Source organism: Marmota marmota, unplaced genomic scaffold, assembly GCF_001458135.2.
Source record: "Marmota marmota marmota unplaced genomic scaffold, marMar, whole genome shotgun sequence".
Classification (NCBI taxonomy): domain Eukaryota; kingdom Metazoa; phylum Chordata; class Mammalia; order Rodentia; family Sciuridae; genus Marmota; species Marmota marmota.
The window spans coordinates 61716712-61733775 of NW_026000174.1; the positions used below are offsets into that span (position 1 = coordinate 61716712).

Below are 17064 nucleotides of genomic sequence, written 5' to 3' on the forward strand. Positions count from 1 at the left end.
TTGTTTTTGCTATTCTGGGTCTTTTATTTTTCCATATGAATTTCATGATTGCTTTCTCTATTTCTACAAGAAATGCCATTGGGATTTTGATTGGCATTGCATTGAACCTATAGAGAACTTTTGGTAATATCGCCATTTTGATGATGTTAGTTCTGTGAGGCTGGCTTCGAACTCATGATTCTCCTGCCTCAGACTCCCCTGGTGCTGGGATTATAGTGTGCATCACCAAGACCAGCTGGACCTCATTTTTAATGGACATAATATATCAATAAGTGATTATAGAATATAAACTCAACAGAAATCTTTTTTTAGTACATTGATGTGTTCTGAGTGCATAGAACAGATTTAGTAGCACATAATTAATACTGTAAAGATTTGTATGTATTTTTGTGCTGTCAGCAGAAAGAACACTCTACAAATGAAAATCAAGAAGTCTGAGAATGTGTGCCCTCTTTGACCTTGCCAATTCCAGACCAGATAATTTTCCTTAACAGAAGGAAGGAAGAAGTCAGGCATGGCGGATCACACCTGTAATCCCAGAGACTTCAGGAGGCTGGGACAGGAGGATCACAAGTTTAAGACCAGCCTCAGAAATTAATGAGACTGTTTTAGTCAGCTTTTTCGCCGCTGTGACTGAAGGATCCACCAGCACAATTACAGAGGAGGAAGAGTTTATTTGAGGGCTTGTGGTTTCAGAGGTCTTAGTCCATAGAAGGCAGGCTCCATTCCTCAGGGCTCTAGGTGTGACTGAACATCATGGCGGGAGAGGGTGGCAGAGGGAAGCAGCTCACATCATGGTGATCAGGAAGCAGAGATGCAAATATATACAAATATATACACCAAAGCCACGCCCCAATTTCCACCTCCTCCAGCCACACCCTAGCACTTTAGTTAATCCCACCAGGGATCAACTCACTAACTAGGCTAAGACTATAACCCAATCATTTCTCCTCCAACCTTCTTGCATGTCTCACATGTGAGCTTTTGGGGGATACCACATCTAAACCATAGCAGAGACCCTGGCTTAAAATCAAAAATAAAAAGAGCTGGGGATGTAGCTCAGCGGTAGAGCACTCCTGGGTTTAATCTACTACAAAAAAGCAGATGGGTGGAAGGGATGAAAGAACAAAGAAAAGAAAAAATAGTGAAGAAAAGAAGGCACAAAAAACTAAACTTTAGAAGTTCACCAGGCTTAAGTCAAGGATCCTACTTCAGTATGATGAAATATTTCTTGTCATCAAAATGGCAAATTTATAGAAGATGCTATAATTTCATAGTACACAGATTTACATTTTCACCAGAAAATACACTAAGTAGAGTGGGATATGAATTTTCATCTGTAGTTCCAGGGAATAAGACATATGCTACTATTTTTTGTAAACCAGTGGTTCTCAGAGCATGGTCCCTGGACTGACAGCATCATCACCACCAGGAAACTCATTAGAAATGTAAATTCTGGGGTTCTTTCCAAGAAGAATCTGGGGCTGAGGCCCTACAGTTTGCATTTTAACAAGCTTCCCTGGAATTTTTTTTTTTTTTCAGGGACGGGGTTGGTGGATGGGTCTCGCTATCTGCAGAGGATGGCCTTGAACTCTTGGGCTCCTGCCTCAACCTCCTGAGTACTGGGACTATGGGTGTGCACCAGCGCCTCCCCTCAGCTACAACGCCAGGTGGTTACGATGCACTCTTAAGTTTGGGAACTACTCTCTAAAACAGCTTTTCTCAACCAGAGGCAATTTTGCCTCCAGGGACATTGTCATTATGTGGAGATAGATGTTCTCAGTGACCAAAAGGGAGATGGAGGATGCTATTGGCATCTCTTGGGTAGAGGTCAGGAATCCAGCTAGCATCCTACAATCAACAAATATTAGATAGTCCAAAATGTCCATTGCGCAAATGCAGAAAAACCCTGCTCTAAACTGGGTCTCCTCTTGACTGCCCAGAAAATTAAATCTTAGCCATTATTTTGGAGATGGGTAGATGGGGTAGGGCTTCATCATCTCCAATGTCAAAGACTAATTTTGGGTTTAGGTATACCTGAGGGAATAAGTTCTTAATCCAGGTGATCACCCTCATTCCAGAACTCTCTTTGCTGCCTAGTGCGGGGTGGGTTGTTGTGGGGGGGGAGTGCTATTTCTCTTGAGGGGTGAGAAAGGAGACTCTCAGCAAACCTGTCCCAACCAAGAAGAATATCTCTCCTGTTGTTGCCACCCACAGGAACTCTCCCACAAGACAATTACCTGAACATCATAGAGTTCCGCCATCCTGTAGTAATGGGCCAAGGTCAAGAGAGATAGCAGGGATCCCTCCACTCCTATCTCTTCTCAGTAAATGTCCACCTCCCTGGGTCTTGATCCGCCTTCCCATTTTCTGCTTTCCCTCCCCATCATGAACCACTTTGCATAAACTTGTATAATCAAGGGTAAAAATCACTTTATTACTCGATAGTTTCAGTGGGTTTGGGAAGCCACATTGGATCATTTTTCCTGGGGTGGGAGCTGGGAGAAGGAAAGTTAAAGGAGTTAGTCTTTTTTCTTAACAATTCTTCTTGCTATGTCATGTACATTGTGTTTAGCCTAACAGCCCATATAATTTGTGTGGCATATATTTAATGTACCTATAAAGCAGCAAACAGAGGAAAAGCTACTCTCTAAAGATCTAATGAAGAAAGCCCACTTGCTGATCACTGAAGAAAAAGCCATAAACAGAAAGAGAAATAAGTCATAGCGGCCAGAAAATATTATCAAGGATATTCCAACCCACTTGTTACGAGTTCCAGAAAAAGTAATTTGAAACATTATGTAGCTGATGAAGGATGTGGTGTTAAATCACAGGGGTTCAATACAGCAGCAACATTTTCTGCTTCTATCTGGGGAACCTAAGGGAAGTCCATGAGTGATTTGAGCCCAGGGACAGGAAAGTCCTGTTGACCATTCACACTCCTTCTGCGGAGCCCGAACAGGAGCCCTGACTGCTGATTCAGTGTATTATTTCTTTCTTCCTGCCATTCACTCCAGACCCACCCAACACCAAGTTGTGTTCAGCGCCAGCTTCACATGGGCGAACAGAGCCACTGGTTCCAGGCACAAGACATGGGGATATGTTGCAGAGTGTAGCTCATTTTTTGCATAGCTGTGTTGGTCCTGACTGTGTGAGAATAAACAGGAAACCCACGTTTGGCCATTTCCTGGGCCTGCATATAGACAGCATAGGAGACGAGGCCCTGGGTACGGTACTCAGGCAGGGTACCTCCCATTCGCGTTTCTCCGGTATAGTCCATTAATGTCCAGGACACTGGGTTCCCCTCAGGCCCCAGCAAACAGGAGCTCGGGAAGTTCTGGATACAGCGCTCAATGAATTTCTGGCTTCTCTCATTGCCACCAAAATGCCAGAATTTATTCACCAAGGCAGCGTGGGGAATACCCAGGGATGAGATTTTAAACTTCTCTTGGTTGCTATGGAGAGAAAGAAAAGCCCATGAGGATAAAGGTGTGTATTTGTTCTTACCTCAACAAGCTGGAGAGACAGAGAAGAGGACCCAGCGAATGCAAGTCCTAGAGTATGGAGAGCTTGTGGTGCCCGGGACAGAGAGGAGGCCAGCGTGGCCGGAGGAAGCGAGCAAGAACAAGTTCAGCAGCAGACCCAGGACTCACTCACTCTAGGTGGGGAGGAAGGTAGTCTGAGTTACTCTTTTTTAAAAGACGATGCTTACCACTTCATGGAACACTGATTGTTCCGAGGAAAGAGAGCAAGCAGGGCAAGAAGGCAGGACCCTGCTTAGAGGCAGAGGAATGAGCAGGGAGAGTTGGCATTTTATCAGACTCACATGGCCTTGGGCTTGCCATCACCAGGTGATAAAGTCTTTGTATCCAGCAGGGAAGGGATTAGTTTCTTGATGGTTTCAGCTGCAATGAAGAGAATGTTCTCTGAGCGTTCGATTTTCAAAGATTTCGTCGCTGCAAGATTTTGTACTGCCTTATTCAGGCTGGACTGGCAACCTAGATGGGTGTATGAGGAGAAGTAATGATGAGAATCCCTTCGAGAGAAGCTCTTCACGGGAGTAGGAAATGTCACATTTAGGGTCAGAAAACCATGTTCCTGGGCTTGGTGTTGCCACCATGTGAATGGTCATCTAGTTTCAGGATTTTTGAAAACTTCCTGTTTTATATAGATAAATATGGACTTATTTTTATTGCTAGTGGTGATATCAAGATGGGAACAAAGTTTTCTGGGCTATATAATCATGCAGTTTTGATAATCAAAGAGAAGAGTTATTAAAAAAAAAAAAACAATAGCCAACATCTACTGAGCCATGTTCCCAATGTGATGGATTATTTCAGTAATAACACCACTTGAGCTCATCTCCTGGTATCAGTTCCCTGGAAGTGTTCACTCCTGCACTGTGTCTGACATTTAATAAGTGACTTGCATCTACTAATGAAAAGAGCAAATTGAATGCAGAGAAGGCTTAAAGCACATGCCCTTGGGGCTTTCCCTCTCTTTTTGATCTTGTTTATCTGGAGACCCATATTATAAAAGTAGCCTAGGCTGGCTTATAGGAGACACGTGCTTCTATCATGAGGTCACTAAAGCCCAAAACCAGCACGGCAGGCAGCCAGAATCACCATTCAGACACGCAAAAGAGGCCATGCTAAAGCCACCATACCTCCCATCAACTCAGGGTGTGTGATATACCTAGAAGAGACCAGCAGAGGAACTGCCTGGCAAAGCCCAGCTCAGATGGTTGATTCACTTACTTAGGAGCTTACTTATGCAGCAAAAATTAACTGACACATCTTGGTATTGTACTAAGCTCTTCTTATTCACAATCTTGTTTTTTGTTTGTTTATTTGTTTATTTTTTTTAGTGCTCTGTGCTGTACATACCATTATTCCTCTCATTTTTATATGTGAAGAATATAATCTTATGGAGGAGAAGTCACTTTGCTAGAGTCACAGAAACTATTAGGCAGATACCATGCTAGACAGCCTGATTCCAGAGGGCATACTGGGAGATTCTCTACTGCACAATGAATTGCTGTTCTGACTTCAGGATTGGGAGGTGAAACTCTGCTCTGACACCCAGTAAGCCCAGTAAGCCTAAGGGTTATCTGTGAAAGATGCCATAAATTCTTGATAACAGGAATTACATTATGGTTGTCCAAATGAAACACATTCTTTCCCATATTTGAGGATTTTTTGCACCTTTACAGGGATAGGGTCAAAAAACTGATGGTAAGTGAGGATCTGTTCTTTGAAGGAGAGATGTATGAACCACTTGGGGACTTGATCAGGACACAGCGGTGAGTCAGCTGATCAGGACTTGATCAGGACACAGTGGTGAGTCCATTCCTCTCACTTACTCTGAATCTGCAAATGCTGCTTCCAATTGATCACTTCTGGAGAACCAAGGAATTCTTGACAGTTCTGGGGATCCTTGGAGTAGACTTGGTAAGTATTGGTGTATTGATCAAGGTCATCTGTCATATCCTATTGTCATTGGGAAAAGGAGAAAGAACACATTCCTTATAATTTGTGATGGCAGTGCTAGTTCCATTGTCTGATATTTTTAAGTAACAAAACATTGCTCTTTTTATTGATGCAATTGAATTATTTCTGAGTCATTTACATCATGAGATCAAGATCAGAGATTCAAATATTCAATTGGTGATGAAAAATTCCAGAACAATATTATTCTCTACCCTTATGTTACATTGATATTTCAAATCAAATATACAACCATTTAGACAGTATTATTCTATACTCCAATCATTCTGATCAAAAAAGAAAAGGAAGCAATGAAGGAAAACTTCTGCTGCAAAAATACAATTCAAATACTTGCAGAACTCACAGACTAAGAACATGACAGTATTAAATTTAATAAAGATAATGGAATTAATATTTCCATCCATATGTAATAAAATCATACTGGAAATGCTTTCTTTGAAAAATTCCATAGTTAAAATTGTATTTTGAGAAAAACAAACAAGCTTCATATTTAGAAAGATCCCTTCAAAGTATTAAATAACAGATAAAATTATTTGGAAAAAGGAGACAGAGGAAAATATTATCACAACGAGGGTAGAGTTAGAAAACTTTTAAAAAATTAGCTGGAAATGCTACAAAAAATTCACTCATGAGTCAGCTATGACATTACTGACAAATTTTGTTGCTTAAGATTATACGTAGCCGGGCACAGTGGCGCACACCTATAATCCTAGAGGCCCCTGGAGGCTGAGACAGGAGAATTGCTTGTTCAAAGCCAGCCTCAGTAACTCAGTGAGACCCTAAGCAACTCAACAAGACCCTATCTCTAAATAAAATACAAAAAAGGGCTGAGGGAGCTGGGGTGTGGCTCAAGCCGTAGCGCGCTCGCCTGGCATGCGTGCGGCCTGGGTTCGATCCTCAGCACCACATACAAACAAAGATGTTGTGTCCACCGAAAACTAAAAAATAAATATTAAAAAATTCTCTCTCTCTCTCTCAAAAAGAAAATAAAGAAATTATTAAAAAGGGGGGGGGCTGAGGATGTGGTTCAGTGGTAAAGTGCAATTCCCCAGGACCTAAATAAATAAATAAATAAATAAAATCTAAGACGATGAATTCCATTTTCAATAGGAAAAAAAGAACTGTACAAATAAGCTTCAAACTATTCTTTTGTATGTGCCAGTCAATGTAGTTTTTAATAAAACTTGGACCTAAATACTAGTAACTTCAGAAAAGAATTTGGGTGGAGAGGAGAAGGTATTTCATTTAGGAAAAATAACCACTCTCTGTTTTCTAATATTCAACACACACAATTTAAACATACAGAGCTTCTGTAACACTTTAAAAAAAAATCCTGTGTACTGAAGCAATAACAAGATCCAACTACAGTTACATTTTTAAACACTGGGTCAAGACTTTACATGAAAACACCACTGTACTTTTCCCTCCTAAGTTCCTAAAATATCACATACTTTCCTCAACATCTGTAGCCATCCAGGAATTTTTAGGAAATTTCATGCATGATCTTAAATCCTAATCCCTGATTCTTTGGGCTCAGTGACAAAAGATCAGAACCACCCAAAATGATGGCTCAGTGGAAGTCGGAGGAGAGACCCTGGCTCAGTCAGCCTCCTAGGTTGAAAGTAGCACTGTGTCAACTGGCTTCATGCAGGACAGGCACAGGGTGGATCTCACCAACCAGTCAACTACACAGTCCAGGTAATGTGCATGCACAGCAGAAGCCTAACTGGTCTCTATAAGCAAGGTCCGTCGTACAGATCACACACTCCAGGATCTTTTGATCTCTCTCTTCCAGGGTCATAAACTCCTTTAGGTAGGTGCTGTACAAGGCCTATTTTTTGAACTTTCCTAATTTGTTTCTCTTTTAGTCAGCTCAGTTGCTATCCGAGTCTAGCTAGGTATCGGATGACAAACCGCAACTGGAACTTGTTCCTGACGAGGTGGCAGTGGCTCCGGATCTGCCTCTGTCCCCTCACCAAGGCTATTGGGTAGGACTGAAACTCATGAAGCCGGGAGACAGCATCCGAGGCAGGGGATTGGAGGCACGTTCCCCATCTTCCTAAACTGGGGTGTGTGATCTCTTACCTGTGTGCTGTTCTGACAGTCTTCTCTGTATTTTCATATTCTTTTTGTTTTTATTTTATATTCTTTTAATACTTTTCATTGTTTTTTTAAATTATAGGTAAAATTATATGTACTTATGTACAACATGTTTCCAAGTACAATCACACATCACTTAGCAATAGGGATATGTTGTGAAAAATGCATTGTCAAGAGGGTTTGCTGTGCAAACCTTGTAGATTATGTTTACACAGATGAAAATGGCTAAAAAATTTTATGCGTCCACTGTCAGATACAAAGTCTGTCACTGACTAGAAAGTCATTATGCAAAGCATGACTGTGTATATACAAGTGGCGTGATTAAATCCAGCTAATTTACATATGCATTATCTCACATAGTTATCAATCCTGTGGTGAGAAACTTTAGGTCCAGTCAAGCGTATTATTTTTGAGAATAAAAAACAATGATTAACTGTAGTCACCATGTTGTCCAACAGCTCTATTAAATTTATCCCTCCTATCCAACTGTAATTTTGTATCATTTGGGCCAACATTACCCTACCCCAACCCCCCAACAATCACCTCAATGCCTGGCAACAGCCATTCTACTCTCTGCTCCCTGTAAGATCAACTTTTTCAGATTCCATATAAAAGTGAGATCGTACGCTATTCGTCTGTTTGTACCTGGTTTAGTTTACTTAACTTATATTTATGTTCATCCACGTTGTTGTGAGCGATAGGATTCTTTCATGGCTGAACAGTATTACGTGGTGCCTATAAACCACACTTTTCACCCATTCGTCTGTTCATGACACTGCCAGGTTAATCTCAGTGACCCTGGGTGTTGGACAGCCCCTCGCAACAGCAGGTTACAGCAGACCCTGGGTTTCTGGAGCTCTGCAGTGGCACATTAGCCCAGTGGCCCTGGTTTTGTGCTTCAGCACTGTGACTACTGTAGCAATCCTGGGCTCGTGATCACACCAGAAAACCTTCCCAGAACCTCTGAAAGGACTGACTATTGAAGGGCTTTTCAAAGTCTGTCCACAAAGACTGGAATAAGTCCCTCCTTTTTTAAAAACACAAAAATCAAGGATCAAGACCAATCAGGGAAACATGACATCAAAGACCAAATAAAGTGCCAGATATTGGACCTAAAGAAATGGACAGTATGAACTACCTACGGATTCAAAATAGCTGTTTTAAGGAAACTCAGCAAAAAAACAACCAAACAAAAAAATCCAAAGAAACAATTCAATAAGTGATCAGAACAAGAAATGTAATAGTAAAATTGATATAATAAAAAAAATGACACAGAAATCCTGGAGCTGAAATATTCAATGAATGAAATGAAAAAATTCAATAGAGAGCACCCATGGCAGAATTGACCAATCAGGAGAAAGAATTTGTTAACTCAAAGATAAGTTATTTGAAAACATATCATCAGAAAACGATCTGAAAATGAAATCAATAAAACAATTCAATTCACAATAGCATCAGAAATATTCAGGAACAAAGCATATCTAGAAAGCTGTAACATCAATAAAATAAATTGATGCAGACACAAATAAATGGAAAGATATCTCACGTTTATGGAACAGGATTAATACTGTTAAAATGTCCATACCACCCATTGTGATTTACTGATCTGATGCAATTTCTACCAGAATAGTCACAATATGGAGATCAGCCTGGAAGTGGTGTGGAATGGAGATCAAATCTACTAACTCAGGCCTGAAGCCTAGTGTTGGGAGATGTCACCTGGTCCAGGATAAGTCTGAAGGCTCAGTCCTGTAGGTGTTCCTGGAGTTTGGAATGTTGAGGTCTATGTGGTTATGATTTTTTAAAATTTTTTGATGATGGGTCCCACATTGGGGTCCAAGGCAAAGTCTTGTCTTTACCTCCTCTCTTTCCCCTGAGCAGAGAGTAGCTCTCTCTACACTATACTCCATGAAGCTGGGGGCATGGAATGTTCTTCCCACCCTCTTCAATGTGGTCTTTTGTTATTATTGTGCTACAGCCAGGTAGTGTGATTTCTCACCTGGTTTGCTTAGCTGTGGTAAAGGTACTTTTGTGCAAGGATAGTCATTCAAATGGGTGTTTCTAGAGGGGGATGGTTGCTGGAGACACTTGTTCCACCATCTTGCTTCACCTAATCCCCTATTTTTTGGAAAGTTTAAAATAAGCATATGGATTTTTATCTTTGAATTATATTAACTATTTAGTTTTATTAATTTTAGGTCTTTCCCTTAGCTGCATATGGAAACTATAGCATTGAAACTTAGTGCTTTGAGTTAACCTGACACATTGTGTTCTATCATATTTTCATAGTCCCACCCTTTTGATTATCTCTGGTGAGAACATATTCTTTCCATTCTTGGCCTGACAAAAATATACTTACCTACAAAATCAAGTTTAGATGAAACCTCCAACCAAAAGCTTCTCTAGCATTACTCTGAAGCCTCCTCCTGGAGCCTCGATAGTAAAAGTTAATCAACTTTTACTTGAGCTATTTCTGTTCCATCGTATCTCACACTAAGTTGTAATCTTCCTGTTTATCGGTCTTTTACTCCAGGATGTAACATTATTGAGAATGGGGACTTGTTTGACATCACCGTGATGGACTTCTGTATCTCTAGGTTTTACACACTGCCAGATACGTGGTAGGCACACAGAAAATATGACCATCTGGCACCTTACCTGTTCCTGAGGGCGGATAACCACCGTATTGAAATCAGGCCATTTGTCTACTAAAGCCTTTAGGTTGAATGGGTTTCCATGGTTCATGTGAAATACAGTCCCATAAACCTGCAGGATTCCATGGAAGAGAGGTCAGATATCAGAAGGGAAAGGCAGAGTGTCCTGTTTGATCAGGACAAAGGTCACTACTATACATTGTGACATTATGGAAGTCAAATGAGAATCTAGGTCAAACAATCTCCATCTTCTACTTTTTTTTAACTTCAATTAATAGGAGATTTTTCTTTCCATTAAATATTAATCATAGGTCATGTAGCAAAAATATTTGCACAAATAAAATGAATGACTTTAGGAAAACCATCCTTTACTATAGGATTTAGTATCGTGTTTTTCCAAACTTTCTTCTATTTATACACTGAGGCATACAATTATAAAAATGAAATTACTGATACTTGTTGTTTTGCCCACTGAACATATTATAGACATATTTTTAACCTGTTTTCAATTTTTTGCTTTCACACCTAATTCTTCCTGGAACATGCTTGCCTAGGAATTTTTGCCTGGGTACCTGACATTTTCCTAGACTCTCCAAAAGGGTAATTTCTGCTTCAAAAGTCACGTACATGTTTAAAATTCTTTAACAAATCTTCCTATTTTGCCCTCTGGAGGGTTAAATCAACTCCCACCAACCAACAGTACCAATACCTCGTGCTCAAGAGAATGGACTTTGGGTTCTCATAATCCCGTCTTGGATCCTCACCCCTGCCATGTTGTACAGGTTATAGGGAAAGAGGATGAAAGAGAGAGACCAGGATGAATGAGAGCAAAGTTGTAAACAGTTAAGTGTCCTTGTAGTTCTGAGGTTGGAGAAAGCAGTAGCAGATCAACACAGACCTCATGAAAGTTGTGAAGATAAGAGTTCAGCAGATATCAGCATGAAAGTAGGCTAGTGACCCAAGATCAAAGGGGTGCAGTACACTTGATTCCCGTGATGAACAGACAATGGCCAAAACTATACCAGCATCCTACCCTGCTGCCGCCGTTCACCCATATGAACTACTGATGTCAGACCAAGGAAAAGAGAAGACATACAACATTTCTAAATTATTTAAAATTAAATGATTAGTTAAACTAAGTTGTAATTAACTAGACTTTTTTTTTTCCTACTGAACTCAGAACATAATCAGTGGAACACAGTGAGGCAGCTAGTACAATTTGAGTCATTTGGAGTTGATACCTGTACTTATTTATTATTAATATTTTATATATTTTATATTAATAATGTTTATTATTTAATATGTAATTATTATTTAATATGTAATTATTATTTAATATGTATAGTACCTGGCATACAAATATTATTGATTTCCATTCAGGGAGAATGTATTTATTTAATATACAACCAAAGTGGAATGCTATTCCTTCATAAGAAGTAAGGAGCCAAGACAGCCCCCTCATCTCACCACTGCTCCAACAAAAGACCACTGGGAAACACCACACATTTCCACAAAATGTTGAGTCCTACTACCACAAGAAATAGAGAAATTTAAATTACAAAATTCTATCCTAAAGCATTAAATAAATTTTTTTATCCTGGAATATTTTTAAAAATAGTCACTCATGAAAATATCTCAGGCTGGTGTCCATAGACTGTCTAACTGATGGAGTCTCCACAAAAATAATCCTGCTGGTCAGGTAAAGGCAGTTGAATATTAGGTAATATTGACTCTTATTAGCAGAGGCTGCCAAAAAAAGGGGGGCTTTCGTTTTGAGGGGTTCTTTTTAACATTATTTTTAGATGAGTTGATTTGAAATAATTCTGGCGGTAATTAAAAAACAGGACCAGTTGTTTCATTAATTGATTTCTAATAAATGCATATATAATCTTCAAATAAAAATGCTAGTATTTCTCTCTTTTCGTCAGAGGGGAATAACAAATCTGTTGGAAAATGAGGAAATTTGATGTCCATCTAAAAATGTATGTATTTTATAGGAGTGTCTTATAAAGCAATACAAATCTAGAATTAATTTTCCTCTAAGTAGACACACACACACACACTCACACACACACACAAAGTTATACTTAGGCTCTGCTAGAGTAGCTCATTCCCCTTTCATTGCTAATGAAAAACACGGGCAAGAATCTAGATCTTGTAAGTTGCTCTTACATAGTTCTGGAAGTGAACATTTATAAGTATGTGTTTTTATTTAATTCAAGATTTCTGATCAATTTTTACTAGGCTAAGGGAGATACTGGGAGCCAGGCCCAAATGGCTGAATAATACACATTCAGTTCAGAGCAATTAAGAAATCCAAGTCAAAAGAGAAATCAGCCTGTTACTGATTTCCAAGAGACTCTGACGGTTAACCTCTCACCTGGCAAGTGTTCTCTTAAAGTGAACAAGTTAAACATTAACATGCAATCTCACCTAAACTTTTGAGGAAAACTCGGGGCAAATCTCAAATGTTGTTAAGGAATGTTCCTTGAAAAGGATCCAGGGGAGAAATTTTTCAGCTGGCTCAGAATGAAAGGCAGTGTTTGGGCTCAGGAATACCTGTGTTCATGCCATAGCTTTGTGACGCACTATTGGTGGCATATGGGGCAAATCATTGAGCCTCATTTTATTACCCATAACATGAACATAATAGCAAATGTCTTGTAAAGAGGTAATAAAACTTAAGGGAGAGGAAATACAAAGCAGTGCCTGGCTCCAAATGGGTGCAGCGTGAATGTGGGTCTCCTTTCCTCCCTTTCACATCACGCTTCTGTTCCTTCCTCCCCACAGCAGTACCACTGTCACCTTTATGGATTCAGGAAGGCTCTTCCTCAGGGATTTCTCCAGGGTCTGCAGCATCTGGGCACCTTGCAGCGGGAACATCGTGGAGGACACCTTAGCCTAGAGAGAGAACCAAGGAGCAACCAGGAATGAGAGGAGCTAGAGGAGATCCAGAAACGAGCGTAGCAAGGTCAGTGTTAATGGCCAAGTCTTTCTCCATCATCTCCTCCCTGAAGTCCTCACCAACTCCAAGGGGAGATAAGACTGGCAGGAAGCTGAGGATCCCTTTCTGAATTTTTCATTTACTTTTCTTACCCTTTGATTAATTCTACTCACCAGTTTCACTTTAAAGTAATAAGCACATTTAAAAAAATACATACCACATCTTTTAAATTTTAGTTTCTATTAGTGATTCTCTTGGCCCTTCTAGTAACAAGCTGTGTAACCTTGGGAAAGTTACTCAACCTCTCTATTCCTTGGTTTCTTCAAAAGTAGTGGGGATAATAGCACTATCTCACTCAGATATTTTTGTGAGGATTAAATGAGTGAATACACATGAAGTATTTAGTAAAAGTTTTGGTAGAGTAGAAATTACTAGGTAAAAAAACCCAGCATTTTTACAAATCTGACTTACTCCATTTAATTAGAGTAACCTGAACATCACATTCTAACTAAAAAAAAAAAATGGAAAAAGTATGCGTCATTGTGTTTTATATTGGAACGGTGATATTTGGAGCTCAGGAAAGTAAGTGCTAAACTCCTCCAGCGGCTGGGACAGTTGAAGCTAGAGAATCACAAGTTCAAAAGCAGCCTCAGCAACTTAGTGAGGCCCCCAAACAACTTAGTGAGACCCTGCCTCAAAATAAAAAATAAAATGTGCTGGGGATGTGGCTCAGTGGTTAAGCATCCCTGTGTTCAATCCTTGGTGTGTATACACTCACACACACACACACACACACACACCTGGCCAAGTGTGAGTTTCAAAAAACAGGGAGGGTCTTTTGCTTCTGGCCAAGATAGTATCATGGACCTGGCTATTTTCACACCTGAAACAACGACAACATCGTCTCAGAGCTATTTCTTGATGACTGACTCCAATAATTGTGTATCAGAACAAAATTTAACACAAACTCTATCAACTAATAAGTATCTGATGAAAAAAATATTGAACACGTGAAGAAACTGGTTTAGAGGAATGATCTGGGGGAACAGAAAGCAGTAGGGAGGCAAAGAAGCAGAGTCAGCAATAACTTTCCTCCACAATCAGGAGAAATAAAACCTTCAGCGAAAACCTGTCTAGAGGAGATGCTTGGGACCCGGGGTCTCAAACTTTCCCCTATTGCAAAAGTCACCTGCCTCCATCCCCTTGTGATAGTCATTGCAAATGACTTTCTTACCTGAAAAAATTAAAATTAAAATAAACATTACCAGACCTAGAGCTCTTAGAACTAACAGATAAGGACATTAAGTAACTTAGCTCCTTGTGTTTAAGAAGAGAAAGAAATGCATAATAATGGTGAGAAGCTAAATGAGATCTTATGGAAATAAAAAAAACACTACATTTAAAATAAAAATTAGGCAGGATGTGATCAACAGTGGATTAGACCGTAAAGAAGAAAAGATTGATAAGTTAAAGGCACAGCCATTGAAACTCTCCAAAAGAATACACAGGGTGGGAAAATGTGTACTGTTAAGATGTTGAGGAAATTCAACAGAGATAGAATAATAGTCTCTTCAACAAATGATGCTGATTTTTATTTTTAAACAGTCGAGATAACTTACCTGATAGACCTGAGTCCCTTTCTGACTGTCGATGTTAGAGGAAAACTATCATTCACTTTGCTTCTTTGCCTCTCTGCTGCTTTCTGCTCCCCAGATCATTTATCTAAAATAGTCCCTATTTCACTTTGGGTCACTTATGAATTTAAGAAAGCAAAAAAAGAGCAGCCTTTAAAACATAAGATTTTCACAGAAAAGGAGCATCTGTGTGGCCCAAATAGAGTGAGACAAAAATTAATTAATTACTTAAAAGCCAAGGCCACTCCGTGCTCATGCTTGAAACATGAAGTCAGCCTTATCAGCAAAAACAGCCAGACATCCTCCCCGCAGTTACCATGTGACCATGACTTCTGCACCCTATTCCTTTCCTCCTGCTGCAGGAAAAAAATGGTTAATTAGATTTGCCTTGCTTTCTGACAGGATCCACACCACAGCAAAACCATGTTTCCTTGAATCCTTGCAAAGTTGCCCACCTCCAGCCACTCCTGCATGCTTGCTGTGAATGCACCACGTTTCCCCAAAAATGTGCTCTTTTCCTCATTGTGACAGACAACAAACCCAATTTGTCAAATGACAGGTGTGCTCCAGGTGGTCTTTGATTAGAAGCTTTCAACAAATTTCTTCACCACCGAGCTCTGAGATGTTGGTGGCTACAGGCTTGCTCTCTGTTCACTTCTACTTCCCAGGCCTCAGGGACGTAACCCTCAGGACTATAACCCTCAGGACAACTCAATATGTAGAAAAGTACATGAGTATAAGATGCAAAGTATGATTTCATGTTAACTCTGTGGGATGTTGTGCAACTCTATTTCTTGAACTGTTCAGTTCGGAATCATCCTCCAAAAATGTGGACACAAACTAATAACCGAGCATCATGCTCATTAAATAGGATACACTGAAAACTGCTAAAGCCTGTCACCCTCACCGGAGCCAACAGCCCTGGGTAATGGGTAATGTCAATGTCCTTGTGTGCAAACTTCAGGATCTTTGACCCTGCCATTCCCATATGGAAATTAATCCAAAGAAAACAATTTAGAAGAAAAAAACTGCTCTAAATAGAATTTAGAGCCCATAATAAATAAAATTCCAATGTCCAGAAGAGGGGAAGTTAGTGTTAAATATGATTTAGCAGGGCAATGAAATTCTAAGGTATTAAAATAATACACACAGGCATAATATATAATACATATAGGTGTGGGAGAGTGTTAAAGTAAAATTAGAAAATTTAGGATATAAAATATTTCATGTATGACATATATAGTATTAGCACAAATTTGAAAGACAATATAGATTGTGATAGTAACATTACAGGGGGAATATTTAAAGTCTGATTTGTTTGTTGTGCAATTAAAATTAACAATCTGTTTATTTCCTTTCTGACTTTAAGCTCAATCTTCTTACCAGTCACAAGGAGAAAACTGCCTACCTTACAATGTAACCATAAGGATTCAATATGGTCATGTTTGCGGTGTCTCCAATCTCTGGATATTCCATTCACCCACTTGCTTCTAGAAAGTCATCCAAATCTCTACTCGCTTATTTATTAGATCAGGGCAGAAACCTCTAAGAATTCTGTCCTTTACAGAACAAATGCCAGATATATGTTTCTCAAGTTGAAGTTACTCCTTTTCCTTGGGCATATGCTCAACATAACTCTGTATTAGCATTTGGATTTGGTTCACTTGAAAGGAAGGAACCCCAAAAAGCAAAGAATATCTTTAAGAAACTCAAAAACATTATCATGTATACTTAAGATACACAAGATCTTATGGGATATATACCGATAGGAAGAAGGCTTACTAAAGCATACCCCATTCATGCCACATAATCACTCATCTGTCTGCATCTGACAAGAACAGCTAAAATCGATTCACTCAGCGTGACTGCCACATGCAGTACCACTTAATTGCTTTTAGCTCTCACATTGTACATCTGTATCCACACTTGTTGATACTACATGACTGCTACTTTTTGAGAGGAGTCCTTACCTGAAAAGATATCTTTACACAGTTCTTCTCAGATGTAGCTAGGATTAGACTTCCGAGAGATGAAATCTCCCTCTGATGCAGTCAGTCCAGTGGGCTCTTGAAGAGTGAGCGAGTTTGGATATGTCTCTTCCAAAAATTGCTGAGATGTAACATGGACCTTGCACTAAGCTGGCAAAGATTTCTGGATGTCAACTCTAGTGGAAAACAACATTTCCCGTCAGGGTTTCTTGTTGAAAAGTCATGCAAGACTGGGGG

At 39.7% G+C, this 17064-nt stretch overlaps 1 protein-coding gene and 1 pseudogene across 7 annotated transcripts; both read right to left on the minus strand.

Moving 5' to 3' along the window:
- Window positions 1–2416: 2416 nt before the first annotated feature.
- On the minus strand, window positions 2417–16960 carry Glyat (glycine-N-acyltransferase). 7 transcript variants are annotated; one of them, XM_015477989.2, is made up of 7 exons: window positions 16810–16951; window positions 14006–14088; window positions 13067–13162; window positions 10266–10373; window positions 5363–5489; window positions 3827–3998; window positions 2417–3455 (listed from the first exon to the last, which is right to left on the minus strand). In XM_015477989.2, exons 2-7 carry the CDS (start codon window positions 14066–14068, stop codon window positions 3053–3055), a joined length of 969 nt encoding a protein of 322 aa, XP_015333475.1. In that variant the 5' UTR covers window positions 14069–14088; window positions 16810–16951; the 3' UTR covers window positions 2417–3052. The 7 variants fall into 7 exon arrangements, with proteins under 7 accessions (XP_015333475.1, XP_048644850.1, XP_048644849.1 ...); XM_048788893.1 differs by lacking the exon at window positions 10266–10373 and adding an exon at window positions 14825–15195 and having other exon boundaries at window positions 16810–16947; XM_048788892.1 differs by lacking the exon at window positions 14006–14088 and adding an exon at window positions 14825–15195 and having other exon boundaries at window positions 16810–16933.
- Window positions 6520–8378, minus strand: LOC107156591 (annotated as a pseudogene).
- Window positions 16961–17064: the final 104 nt, after the last annotated feature.

Excerpts from the sequence above, each read along its gene's own strand:
- Glyat (XM_015477989.2), bottom strand. The coding sequence starts at position 14,068 with ATGATACTATCTTGGCCAGAAGCAAAAGACCCTCCCTGTTTTTTGAAA. Across the intron at positions 3,999-5,362 it reads GCAGCATTTGCAGATTCAGA|GTTGCCAGTCCAGCCTGAAT; the intron begins GTAAGTGAGAGG and ends ACACCCATCTAG. Across the intron at positions 3,456-3,826 it reads GATGGCAAGCCCAAGGCCAT|CAACCAAGAGAAGTTTAAAA; the intron begins GTGAGTCTGATA and ends TTCTCTCCATAG.